At 46.5% G+C, this 13,684-nt stretch overlaps 1 protein-coding gene across 1 annotated transcript in view; it reads right to left on the bottom strand.

The window, feature by feature from the left end:
- The window catches only part of LOC144696418 (anoctamin-4), a 172,675-nt gene that overhangs the window by 32,998 nt on the left and 125,993 nt on the right, over nucleotides 1–13,684 (bottom strand). The window contains exons 14-17 of the mRNA XM_078567672.1: nucleotides 8,421–8,503; nucleotides 6,338–6,478; nucleotides 4,333–4,497; nucleotides 1–37 (exon numbers count right to left, since the gene is read on the bottom strand). Coding sequence (XP_078423798.1) covers nucleotides 1–37; nucleotides 4,333–4,497; nucleotides 6,338–6,478; nucleotides 8,421–8,503 — 426 coding nt within the window. The remainder of the gene's footprint in view (nucleotides 38–4,332; nucleotides 4,498–6,337; nucleotides 6,479–8,420; nucleotides 8,504–13,684) is intronic.

The raw sequence follows: 13,684 nt of genomic DNA, 5'->3' as shown, positions 1-13,684 counted from the left end.
CTAAATTGGTCAGAAGAAGTGCAACTTTCTCATATAGCTGAAAAATAAATATTTTAAATAAGTTATTGTCGAGACATAAAAATTGGTTGTGGCCAGTTTTCCCACGTCACTATGTGGTTTTACTTAATTGAGTAATGACGCTGAGCTAACAGCATGAGTTGTAACCAAACTCGCAAGGGGTAAGTCAGGTGGAGGGTATCAGGAAACCCTTCGGAAGCCACTTTGCCAGCTCCCCACCCCCCCACTTCTCATTCACCCAGTCAACCACAGAGTTTGTGTTTAGTCAACTGCGGTGCTGGTGGGTGCTTGAAACTAAAGATTAAGCCAACTTGGCGGGTAGCAAGACCGAGCTAGGAACGGGTGACTTATCAAGTAGGAAGACTGAGCTAAGAGATGAAGGTCTCTGGGAGTGGGAGCTGTTCTCCAGAGGTGCACTGACTGACTTCAAAACAATTGAAGGGGGTGGGACAAAAACCCATTTCTCCCCAACTCTCCCCCAAACCCCTAACTGATGTCACCCTGTTTCGTGAAGCGACCAGAGTATATAACACATGTATATATTGTTATTATTATAATTGCAAACTGCAAAATATTTCTGGTTATTTGCAATATAAAAACATTGGGTGCAAGGGACACCAGAGAGAAGATTTAAGTTGCAATTTGTTTGAAGGGTGTTGAATCACTCGTTAGGAAGTTGAATGGCTGATTCCCCACCTTATCATTTGGGAAACTGTCACGTTTCTCTTTAGTTACCTCATTAGGTCCCCAATACCTGCTTTCCCATCATCTAGAACACAGGACCAGGAGCAGACCATTCAGCCCATCCGACCTGTTCTGCCCAGCCAATTAGATCTGTACCTCAACTCCATATCCCTCAATTATCCCTGGCCCTTCAGCTCTGAAGAAGGGTCATACAGACTCAAAATGTTAACTCTGTTTCTCTCTCCACAGATGCTGTCAGAACTGCTGAGTTTTTCTGTTCTTATTTCAGATTTCCAGCATCCACAATATTTTGCTTTTATACATATCCCTCAATATCCTTACCTAACAAAAATCTATCAATCTCAGTTTTTGACATTTTTAACTGACCTCCACCCTCAACAGCTTCTGTTGATAGTCCCAGATTTCCATTATTCTTTGTGTGAATAAGTTTTTCCTTATATCACCCCTGAACGGCCTGGCTCTAATTTTGTGCTTCTTCCCCCTTGTTCTGGACACTCCTCGCCACAGGAAATAGTTTCTCCCTGTCTACTCCATCAAATCCTTAAATCATCTTTAACACCCCAACCAGGTTGCTTCTTAAACTCAATGGAAAGCAAGCCTAGCCTTTCAACATAGCCTCAATTGAACCCACTCAGCCCCAGCGTTATGCTGGTGAATCTGGCCTCCAAGGTAAATACATCCTTCCCGAGATCCGGTACCCAGAACCAAATTACAGTTAGTCCCAAAAATCATCGAAATGCCCAGCCCAGGGAACATAGTGCTACAAATCCCACTGCAAGAACCCTGCTATGCCTTCAGAGTCAGTTAAGGGAGGGTAGCCGGTTAAAATTTCCCGTATCAATAATCACTAAACCTCTTTTGCGGGATGGATGGTGCCTCACGGAATTGGATATTCAACCACAAGTGCAACTGACAAAGTTCACAATTGGCTCGTCTAAATTAACGAGACTGACGTTCGGAATAATGATGGGCGGCGTTTTCCGGTCCCACCCACCGCGAAGTCGATGGACCTTTTGCTGGTCCGTCAAATTTTCGTTCCATCCTTGACGATTCCCAAAGTGTGCGGGACCGGAAAATCCCACCCGATGAAAGGATTAGATTCAATCCATGCATATAGGTAACTCAAGTTAGTTGTGCTAGGGAGGCCCAGGGTTCACAGGTAAAAGTTTCTCACACACGATTAAATTCGGCATTAGGGAGTGTTACTCTTCAGGAGAGTCAGCAACCTACAGAGCAAGTTTGATTATTTGAATTCACTGGAATCGAACAGCTGAGCCTCACCACCAGGCCCACCCCGGTCTTTGAGAGCTGTGGCTCAGTTGGTAGCTCTCTCACCCGAGTGAGACGGTTCCAGGCTCAAGGCCCACTCCAGGGCTTGAGACCAACAATCGAGGCTGACACTCCAGTGCAGTACTGAGGGAGTGCTGCACTGTGGGAGATGCTGTTTTTCAGAGGAGGTATTAAACCAAGGCCCCAAGGCTGCCTGGTTGGGAGGATGGAGTTCAGAATTTAGACCAAGGCAGGTTTGAGGAACCAACTGTTCTTTCTGCAGCCTTCATTTTGGTGTGTTTTTAATCCATCTGAATTCCATGAGGGCTGCACTCAGACATGTGCTCTCTGGGGCCTTAAACACAACCTGTGTCCTTGCGATGGTAAACATCCATCACCTTTCTGAAGGAAGATAGGGTGAGCCAAACTAGCAGAGAGGGTCCAAGATGATAACTATAACTGAGTAATCAGTAGACAGTGATCCCATGCTGTCCTCATTTGAAGCCTTCAATTCGAGCAAGGCTATTGGGAAGGGTCAGTAAGGAGCAGAGATGACCAGCTGACAAAGGAGGCTGACCGCTGACTTGTGAGAAAGGTTGATCTGCTGGACAGGCATCGCACTCAAAATAGTCAGTCAGTCAGTCACCAGCAATCTCATCAATCTTAGCCAATTCCAATTTTTAATGTTCTAGAATGGGCTACCCAAAAGGATGTACTTGAAGGGGAGAATAAAAAATTAGGGTGACGGGGAAAGATCAGTGCCAGCAACACTCCACCACAGACACAATGAGCCAAATGGCCTCTTTCTGTGCTGTAAGGGTATGAACTTGGCAACAGCAGCACTAGAGGTGAGAGCCACAGAGGATTCATGGGCACAATCAGTGCTGTCGCCCAGTGTTGGATTTTGGTAAAGAGAAGTGAATGGGAATTGCTATCTGACAGAAATCTGAGCTGCGGAACCCTTGGAAAATGCACAATTGATTTAGGCATTGCCAACTGAAGTGCAGAACCATGGGATTTCATGATATCAAAGTTGGGGACTGCTAACGCTGTGAATAGCTGATAGCTGCAAGTTTTTATTGAGAAGTATGAGACAGAGTCATGCTCAAGATAAACTTAGGACATGACAGGATCGAGGGAAGGGAGTGAAACACAAGGGAACAAAATGAGTAGCTACAGCTAGAAGGCCTTGGGAGCTGATAGATTGAACAGAGGCAGCTATATGCTGAAACAGGCAGCTAGCTGAACAAGTGTGGCAATAAATTTACTCTTTGAATGAATGCAAGTTGAGTCGATTCCCTGGCACAGGCGAGAGACGGTCTCCTCTGTATGGTAGTAAAATTAGCCTGATTTACTTACGACTAAGTGTTGAGTGCCTTTACTTTGATACTCCGCAATGCCAACTACAACAGAACATCCACAATACTCTGTGCACGTGGCTAGACCTGGACTGTTGGAATTGACAGCAGAGATCCAATATGTTAAAGCTTCTGTGGCTGTACAAAATATTTCCAGTTGGTGGATGCAGATTCAGCAATAAACTTTTAAAAAGGAATTAGATAAAGACTTGAAAAGGAAACGATTTGCAGGGCTAAGGGGAAAAAAGGGCAGGGAAGTGGCATTAATTGGGCTGTACACTCAGAGGGCCGGCATAGGCATGATGGGCTGAATGGCTGCTGGGTTCTACAAACTAGAGCCTTGAATCAATTTAATCGCGTTCTGCAGTCTCAGCTGGTTCTGCTGAACAGGCAGCTTGCCAACGAGAACATAGGTTCAGAAAGGAAGAGAGATTTGCTGTCTCAATAACACAATATTGTCAGCAGTAAAAACAAAAGATCTATCCTTGGCTTTCCTCACCTTTAACTTAAATCCTTTTCAAGCTATGTTGTTAATTGAAAGATGTATTGAAGCAACAACTCAGGGATCAATTGTAGCGCCAATGTGACAACAAGATGGATATTTTGATTTAGTCTGGATTAGCATTCCTATATTAAATATAAAAATTACAAAACATAGTTCCAATTTAATTTTAGAAATAACTGTTTGACCTCTGGGTTGATGTCTTCAATTTCATTTCTCTCCGATGAGCCTCAAAACAGGTTTCATTAAATGAAAAGGAATCTGGATCCATTATGAAACCAAAGTAGATCATTCACTGCAATCATTTCATCAAGTACCACTGCAATGCTTTTCCACAGAGATGACCAGACGGTAATATATAAATAATGCAAGACATGAGATCGGTGCACAGCACAGCAGTGCAGCACAAACTTCCCTACAGAGTGTTCAAATGCAATTAAAATAACATTAGCATCTCTTGTCCAGACTAAGAAAGTTTACCACGTTCAGAAGCATGATGATGCAGAAGTTGATGCAGACTGCAGTTCCTGTTGTAGCAAGCTGAGAGTTATTCCTAATTAGAGCCCACTCGAATGCAGCAAAAATGCTCACAGTCACCACCCGATAAATGACGATTCCAAAAACAGCAGCAATCACCACACAGATCTAAAGAGAAGGAATTCAGAGACAGGTTGTCAAATTTAAAATCAATTAGCTGAAACGTTATCAGTCTCAATTGAAAAGGAAAAGGTGGGGTCTGATTCATTGCTTGGGGGAAACCATTAGCCACTTTCCAATTAGTGGGTCAGAGTGCTGGAATTCCCTCCCCAACACCACAGCACCTTCACCACCTGACTGCAGCAGTGTTCATGAAGGCAGCTCATCGCCACCTTCACAAGGGGCAACTGGGATGGCCAATAAATACCAACCTTGCCAGCGACACTCACATTCCATTGACCAATCACAGCGCTCAATCTCTATCAATGAGTCTGCAACAAACTCAGCCACGATAGTGAGAGAAAGCCCCCAGTGAAGGAGAGCTTTGGGACCCATAGGCTCAAGGTCACACGTTCCTCCCCAGACACACTCCACTCACCACATGTCATGTCTTATTACTCACACACTAAAGCTAGCATTTTCAATTTCGGAACTTTCTGGTTGTCCTTCCACTGACATGGCACATCCCTACGTATCCTCAGGTCAAAAAGAATTATTTTAGCCTGTTTGATTGCATTAGGAAGAATGACTATTCCTATAAACTAGCGCAGAGAAAGACATTTATACACTTTCAACTGCATCAGGAATTAGTCAAATTCTGAACTCGTTGTCCACGAGTTAAGTTATTGATAACCCAATTTTGTTGATAGATTCAGTCGCTGCTCTTAAAAAATAAAAACAGAAAATGCATTAGAGATTTAAATCCTGCCAACGCAGTCAACATGGTGAATGATGGGTCTAGCATAAACAATCTCTTCATGTCATCCTGCTGAAGGATTAGCTAGAATTAATGTTAACGGCACATGGCAGAGAGGAGGACTGTCTAAGCAGCCAACACTTTGGAAACCTGTGCCTCACAGGCCACACAATGATAGCCTCAGGCACTCGCGTAGCTATTTTTCTTTATTCTTTCATGGGATGTGGGCGTCACTGGCAAGGCCATGATTTGTTGCCCATCCCTAATTGCCCTTGAACTGGGTGGCTTGCTCGGCCATTCCAGAGGGCAGTTAAAAGTCAACCACATTGCTGTGGGTCTGGAGTCACACGTAGACCAGACCGGGTAAAGATGGCAGATTTCCTTCCATAAAAAAAGGACATTAGTGAAGCAGAAGGGCTTTTATGATAATTGATGGTCACCAAGACTGAGATTGGCCTTACAATTCCAGATTTATCAATTGGAATTTAAAATTCCACCAGCTGCCATGGTGGGATTTAACCCCATGTCCCAAGAGCACTGACCTGGGCCTCTGAATTATTGGCCCACTATGTCACCATCTCGGCCACCATCTCTCACATGTCTCCAAACTGTAAAAAAAAGGACCAAGAACCCTGGAGAGAGTGCAAAGATCAACAAGAATGGGGCCAGAACGGAAGAGGTTTGCGCTGCCGGGAAAGATGAAACAAATCAGAGCTCTCCGCTTGAGAAAAGAGCTGATCGAGGTCTTTAAAATTATGAATGGTATGGACAGGGTAGACCTGGAGAAAGTGTTTCCACTAGCGGGAGAATCCAAAACCTAAACACAAGAGAGAGAGTTACTAATTAATCCAGTAGGAACACGAGGAGAAATGTCTTTACCCAGAGAGTGGCTAGGAGGTGGAATCCGCTATGACAGGCTTTGATATTCTCAGACGAGTACATGAGAGAAAAGGGGATGGGAGGATAGGCTGAAAGGCTGAGATGAAGCAGATGGAATTGGGAGGAGACACAGGCAGAGCAGGGGCTTGTGGGCTGAACGGCCTTTCCTCTGGAGTTTATTCTGTATAAGCCGATGTTATGTAATTGACTAACCATGAAGAATATTCCAGAAGCTGATACAATGATTCTGCTGCATTTGTCTGTGAAAGCTTGATAAGGCTCTGGTTTTCCAGATATGGGATTCATCCGCTCCTCCTTGGAATACTTCGCTTCAAACTGGGGCCGGATTTCTTCCTGCAGGAGAGAGATAAACATTTCCCATTTCTATATCCCCTGTTGGCTCAGACTCTGCAATAGGGTAAAAACTCAGCTGGAATTCCTGACCTGTGTGGCCCTGATCCCCTCCAACTGCACAGAACCGCCCCGCTGACAGTGCGGCACTCCCCTGGCTCTGCCCCCTCCTCGCCGACAGTGCGGCACTCCCCTGGCTCTGCCCCCTCCTCGCCGACAGTGCGGCACTCCCCTGGCTCTGCCCCCTCCTCGCCGACAGTGCTGCACTCCCCTGGCTCTGCCCCCTCCTCGCCGACAGTGCTGCACTCCCCTGGCTCTGCCCCCTCCTCGCCGACAGTGCTGCACTCCCCTGGCTCTGCCCCCTCCTCGCCGACAGTGCTGCACTCCCCTGGCTCTGCCCCCTCCTCGCCGACAGTGCTGCACTCCCCTGGCTCTGCCCCCTCCTCGCCGACAGTGCTGCACTCCCCTGGCTCTGCCCCCTCCTCGCCGACAGTGCTGCACCCCCCTGGCTCTGCCCCCTCCTCGCTGACAGTGCTGCACTCCCCTGGCTCTGCCCCCTCCTCGCCGACAGTGCAGCACTCCCCTGGCTCTGCCCCCTCCTCGCCGACAGTGCTGCACTCCCCTGGCTCTGCCCCCTCCTCGCTGACAGTGCTGCACTCCCCTGGCTCTGCCCCCTCCTCGCCGACAGTGCTGCACTCCCCTGGCTCTGCCCCCTCCTCGCCGACAGTGCGGCACTCACCCGGCTCTGCCCCCTCCTCGCTGACAGTGCTGCACTCCCCCGGCTCTGCCCCCTCCCCTCTGACAGTGCTGCACTCCCCTGGCTCTGCCCCCTCCTCGCCGACAGTGCTGCACTCCCCTGGCTCTGCCCCCTCCTCGCTGACAGTGCTGCACTCCCCTGGCTCTGCCCCCTCCTCGCTGACAGTGCTGCACTCCCCTGGCTCTGCCCCCTCCTCGCCGACAGTGCTGCACTCCCCTGGCTCTGCCCCCTCCTCGCTGACAGTGCTGCACTCCCCTGGCTCTGCCCCCTCCTCGCTGACAGTGCTGCACTCCCCTGGCTCTGCCCCCTCCTCGCTGACAGTGCTGCACTCCCCTGGCTCTGCCCCCTCCTCGCTGACAGTGCGGCACTCCCCTGGCTCTGCCCCCTCCTCGCCGACAGTGCTGCACTCCCCTGGCTCTGCCCCCTCCTCGCTGACAGTGCTGCACTCCCCTGGCTCTGCCCCCTCCTCGCTGACAGTGCTGCACTCCCCTGGCTCTGCCCCCTCCTCGCCGACAGTGCAGCACTCCCCTGGCATTGCTCCCTCCCCGCCGACAGTGCGGCACTCCCCTGGCTCTGCCCCCTCCTCACCGACAGTGCAGCACTCCCCTGGCATTGCTCCCTCCCCGCCGACAGTGCAGCACTCCCCTGGTTCTGCCCCATCCTCGCCGACAGTGCGGCACTCCCCTGGCATTGCTCCCTCCCCGCCGACAGCACGACATGCCCCAGCACTGCCCCCGCCGACAATGTGACGCTCTGTCAGTGCCACTCCTCCCCGCCAATGGTGCTCCCCAGGCATAACCCACCCTGGCGCTGTCCTTTGCTGCCCACACCAACAGCACAGCACTCCCTCAGCGCTGGTGCTGTGATATACTCAAGCCTCTGAAATGGGTCTTGAACCCACAACCTTCTGACTCAGCAAGAAGAGAAAGAGCTGCTGGCTGAACCATGGCTGAAAGCTGATCAGTTCTGACCGTTTTGATCATCAAGCGATTCTGTGATTTTAATTAATCGGACGTTTGAGCCAATCAGCTTTCCTGAGGGGGAACCAGTAAACATCATAACTTAATTCCATTGACCACTGGAGCTGCTGATTTCTACATCTTTAAAAGTATTTGGCTTCCCTCAAGCACAGTCAAGTTTAGAACATGCGATTGACAGCTCTTCAGGTTTTAGTTACTCATCACTAACCTCCTCCTCTTCCCAGTCAATCAAATCCCAGTCATAAGCAATAACTGCTCGTCTCCGTTTCCAAAACTCCAGGAACACAGTGGCTGAGACAAGAGAGAGAGGAGAGATGGGGTTAGATTCAAAGGCCCTCAGAGGCCAGAAAACCTCACCATTTATTAGGTTCTCACGGAGAAAGAGATCAAAGGGGAGCTTTTATCATTTCTATGCGGAACTAAAATGCTCTGTTGGTTAATAAATCAAGACAAGATGAAGCTTGTTCAAAGCGTAGCTTGCACACGATGGGATATCACTGCAACGTGCTGTCTGTGGTCTGTGGTCCTTGTACTATTAAGATGCGAGAACATGTACAATAACACAAATGAAGAGCAGGAGGTCACTTGGCCCCTCGAGCCTGCTCTGCCATTCAATAAGATTGTGCTCTGATTGTAACCTCAACTCCACACTCCCATCTCCTCTGATAATCTTTCACCCCCTTGCCATCAAAAATCTATCCACCTCTGCCTTCAAAATAATCAAAGACTTCCCTTCCACCCACTTTTGATGAAGAGAGTTCCAAAGACTCACGACCCTCTTATCTTAAAATGGGCAACACAGACCCCTCTGCATCTCAGAGATCGGCAATCTTTCACCAATTAGACAATATGCTTCTTTTTTTTTTATTCTTCCTGCAAAATGGACAATTTCACACGTGCCCATATTATACCCCAATTGCCAGGTCTTTGCCCACTCACTTAACCCAGCTATATCCCTTTGTAGCCTCTTGGTGTCCTCTTCACAACTTACTTTCTACCTATCTTTGTGCAATCAGCAAATTTAGCAACCATACCTTCGGTCCCTTCATCAAAGTCATTTATATGTAAATTGTAAAAAGTTGAGGCCCCAGCGCTGATCTCTGTGGCACTCCACTCGTTAGATTTTGCCAGCCAGAAAATGACCTGTTTATACCTACTGTTTTCTGTTAGCTAACCAATCTCCTATCCATGCCAACGTGATACCCCCTACACCATGAGCTTTTATTTTCAGCAATAACCTTTGACCTTATCAAATGCCTTCTGGAAATCAGAGTACAGTACATTCCCTGGATCCCCTTTATCCACAGCACGTGTTACTTCTTCAAAGAACTCCAATAAATTGGTTAAACATGATACCCCTTTCACTTTGCCTGGCTACCTTGAATTTTTCCTAAGTGCCCGGCTATAACGTCTTTAATAAAAGCTTCTAACATTTTCCCTATGACCGGTGTTAACTAGCCTGTAGTTACCTGCTTTCTAACCTCCTCCCTTTTTGAATAAAGGAGTTACATTTGCTATTTCCCAATCTACATGGAACCTTCCCCGAATCTAGGGAATTTTGGAAAATTAAAAGCAACGCATTAACTGTCTCACTAGCCACTTCTTTTAAGACTCTAGGCTGAAGTCCATCAGGGACCCAGGGACTTGTGCTAAGTACCACTTCCCTGGTGATTGTAATTTTCTCAAGCTCCTCCCTCCCATTTCCTGATTTACACCCATTTTTGGAACTTGTACTCTGTATAATATGCAAAATACATGCAAAATACAGGCTCAATTTATCTGCCATCTCCTTATTTCCATTATTAATTCCCCAGACTCACTATAGCACCCACGCTCACTTTGTTAATTGTTTTTAAACATCTTTAGAAACTCTTACTACCTGTCTTTATATTTCTAACTAGCTTTCTCTCATACCCTCCTTAATGTTATAGTCATCCTCTGCTGTTTTTTTAATATTCTGTCCAGCCATCCAATTAAATGCTTTTTCTTTAAGTTTGATACCATCTTTAACTTTTTTTCATCGATGAATGATGGGTCCTCCCCTTGGATTTTTCTTCCCATTGGAATGCATCTATTCGTATATTCCGAAATACCCCCTTAAATGTTTGTGACTGCATCTCTATTGACTTATCCATTAACCTAATTTGCCAGTTCACTTTAGTTGCATTCTGCTTTCATCCCTCATAATTGTCCTGATTCAAGTTTAAAATACTAATTTTAGACCCACTGTTCTCTCCCTCAAACTGCATATAAAATTCAATCATATTATGATCATTGCTATCTAGAGGCACCTTCACTATGAGGTCATTAATTTATCTCATCTCATTGCGCAATACCATGTGCTTACTGTTAAGGGTACACCATTCCCATAAGTGACTTCTTTGTCTTAATCATTTTTCATCTCTAACCAAACCACTTGGTTTCCTGAATTTATATCATCACTCACTAATGTGCTAATACCATCCTGAATGAATAGGGCCACCCCTCCACCTTTTCCTAGCTTCCCCTCCTTCCTAAATGTCATATACCCTTCAATATTCAGACCCTAATCCATGTCATCCTGTAGTCATGTCTCTGTAGTGGCTATCAGATTGTACTTACTTATTTCTAGTTGTGCTCATCTGTTTTGTTTTAAATGCTACATGCATTCAGATGCAGAGCCTTTAGTTTTGTCCTTTTATTTTTGTAACCTCTAGCCTCATCTGATTTACTCTTCTGTCCCTTTCAGTCACAATCTGTTCTGTCAGTTCCCATATTAATACCTGTCTCTGTTGCCTTGTCTCTACTCCTTGATTTACCACATCTGCCCAAATTTGATCCCTTGCCGCCACCATTTAGTTTAAAAACCCTCTCCACCTTCCTAGTTATGCAGCTCGCTAGAACACTGGTCCGAGCATGGTTCAGGTGTAGAACGTCCCAACAGTACAGCCCCCACTTTCCCTAATATGATGCCATTGCCCCACCAACCAGAACTCACTTCTCCCGCATCAGTTTTTGAGCCACACATTCGTGTCTCTAATTTTACGCCAATTTGCACATGACTCAGGTAATAATCCAGAGATTACCACCTTTGAGGTTCTGCTTTTTAATTTTGTGCCTAGCTCCATACTGGCTATGCAGAACCTCTTTCCTCGTCCTGCCCGTCATTGGTACCTACATGGACCACGACGATTGGATTCTTCCCCTCCCACTGCAAGTTCCTCTCCAGTCCTGAGCAGATGTCCCAAACCCTGACAGAAATACCTGGAAAAACTCAGCAGGTCTGGCGGCATCGGCGGAGAAGAACAAAGTTGACGTTGCGAGTCCTCATGACCCTTCAACAGAACTGTTGAAGGGTCATGAGGACTCGAAACGTCAACTTTGTTCTTCTCCGCCGATGCTGCCAGACCTGCTGAGTTTTTCCAGGTATTTCTGTTTTTGTTTTGGATTTCCAGCATCCGCAGTTTTTTGTTTTTATCCCAAACCCTGACACTGGGCAACGCAGGATTCTGGATTCCCACTCTTGGCTGCAGAGAACGGTGTCTATCCCCCTGACTTTACTGTCCCCTATTATCATGACATTCTTTTTTGCTCCACCCGCTTGAACAGCTTCCTATACCATGATGCTGTAGCCAGCCAGCTCATCCACCTTGCAGGCCTCGCTTTCGTCCACACAGGTTGTGAGCACCTCAAACCAGTTGGACAACTGCGAAGTCTGAGGGTCCTCCACTACTGGCGGCTCAGACCCTTTACCTGCCTCACTGACAGTCACATCCTCCTGTCCCTCACTGCTGACCAAAACAGATAACCCTCTTCTAAGAACCTAAGATGCTTGGCAAAACAAAACAGAAGGGATAAGGCTTTTTAAAAAAATATATAAATAAAAATCGTGAGTTATGATGATCTGGAACGTGCTGTCTAAGAGGCTGGTGGAGGTAAATTCAATAGGAGCTTCCAAAAGGGAGTTGAATAAATTCTTAAAAAGGAAAAAGCTGCAGGACTATAGGAGAAGAGCAGGGCAGTGGGCCTAATCTTTCAAAGAGCTGGAAGAGGCACAAATGGGCCAAACGGCCTCCTTCTGTGGTATATAATTGTGCAAAAATGGACAGACGGCACATGATTTGTACCGGGTGGCAGTTGGGAACAAAAAAAAACTGCAAGTGGATCCTGAACAGGTGTAACGCACTTGATATAAAAACCATGGGTCTTTTAAATGCCACCCACCACCCCCCACCCCAACCAGCCTTGCAGGTTCACCTGGGGACCCGTGACTGCCAAGTTGGACTCAGCTCTGGATTTTTGTTCCACTTCCTTCTCGCTGACACCTGAACTCTGATTGATAAATACAACAAACATTGTCCATTCAATATGCCCCACATCTAGACCAAGGCATGCTTTAAAAAAAACAATATAATCAACAAACTTTACTTTTGATTATTTTTTTTTTGGGAAAGGTGAAGGAGCTGCGTCCTGCACTTTTGTAGAGTCTCTACAGCTCCTGATTTTAACTTTAAAAACAAAAAACTTATATTTCACCCCTCTCCTAACTATACTCAGTTCTGTTGAAGGGTCATGAGGACTCGAAACGTCGACTCTTTTCTTCTCCACCGATGCTGCCAGACCTGCTGAGTTTTTCCAGGTAATTCTGTTCTTGTTCTGATTTTAACTTTAATGTTTTGGGCAGGTTTGTGGGTTGGGATAGAACTCAACAGGCTCAGGAGCTACTCTCTAGAAAAGAGAGAATGGAGGGGTTGACCTAATAGGAGGTCTTTAACATTATGGTTACGTTTGATAGGGTAGACGTGGAGAAGATTTTTCCACTTTTGGGTGAGACCGGGAGCCAGAAATCTAAGGATTCAGGAGAAACCTCTTCAGCCAGAGCGTGGCACATACTACAACAGAGAGCAGGGAGTGATTGAGGTGAATAGTATAGATACATTTAAGAGGAAGCTGATAAACACACGAGGTAGAAAGGAATAGAAGGACATGGTGAGAGGGTGAGATGAAGAGGGGTGGGAGGAGACTGTGGACCATAAAACACCAGCACAGACTAATGAGGTCAAACAGCCTCTTTATGGACTATAAGTACAATGTATTCACCATTATTTACACCTGACTTCAAGCCAACTTTTACATCCTCATGCATATTAGACCTTGAATACTGAACAGACACTCAAAATGCCCAGATCCCACCCCTGCCAAAGAAAGCAAGCCAATTAAAAGATTGAAAATTAACTTGCAGGATTGTTGTTGTTGACACGGAGTTTGGCCCAGTGAGAACACAGGTCAGGGTGAGATTACAACTCCAGCTCTGCAATCCATTAGTAAGAATGCTTAGTGGCTTTGGGGCCTCATGAAATGACCTCTTAACTCCATCCTGTCATGGTTGTGGAATGGGGAAGGAGTAACACTGCCTGAACCCAACTTTATTTTAGAGAGTGATGTTTAATTATGACAAAGCAGTTGCTTTCCACATCAATGCCTTGATAATAT

This window comes from Cetorhinus maximus, chromosome 22, assembly GCF_964194155.1.
Source record: "Cetorhinus maximus chromosome 22, sCetMax3.hap1.1, whole genome shotgun sequence".
NCBI lineage: Eukaryota > Metazoa > Chordata > Chondrichthyes > Lamniformes > Cetorhinidae > Cetorhinus > Cetorhinus maximus.
The sequence above is the reverse complement of the archived record's forward strand: the minus strand, read 5'-3'. Positions and strand labels throughout refer to the sequence as shown.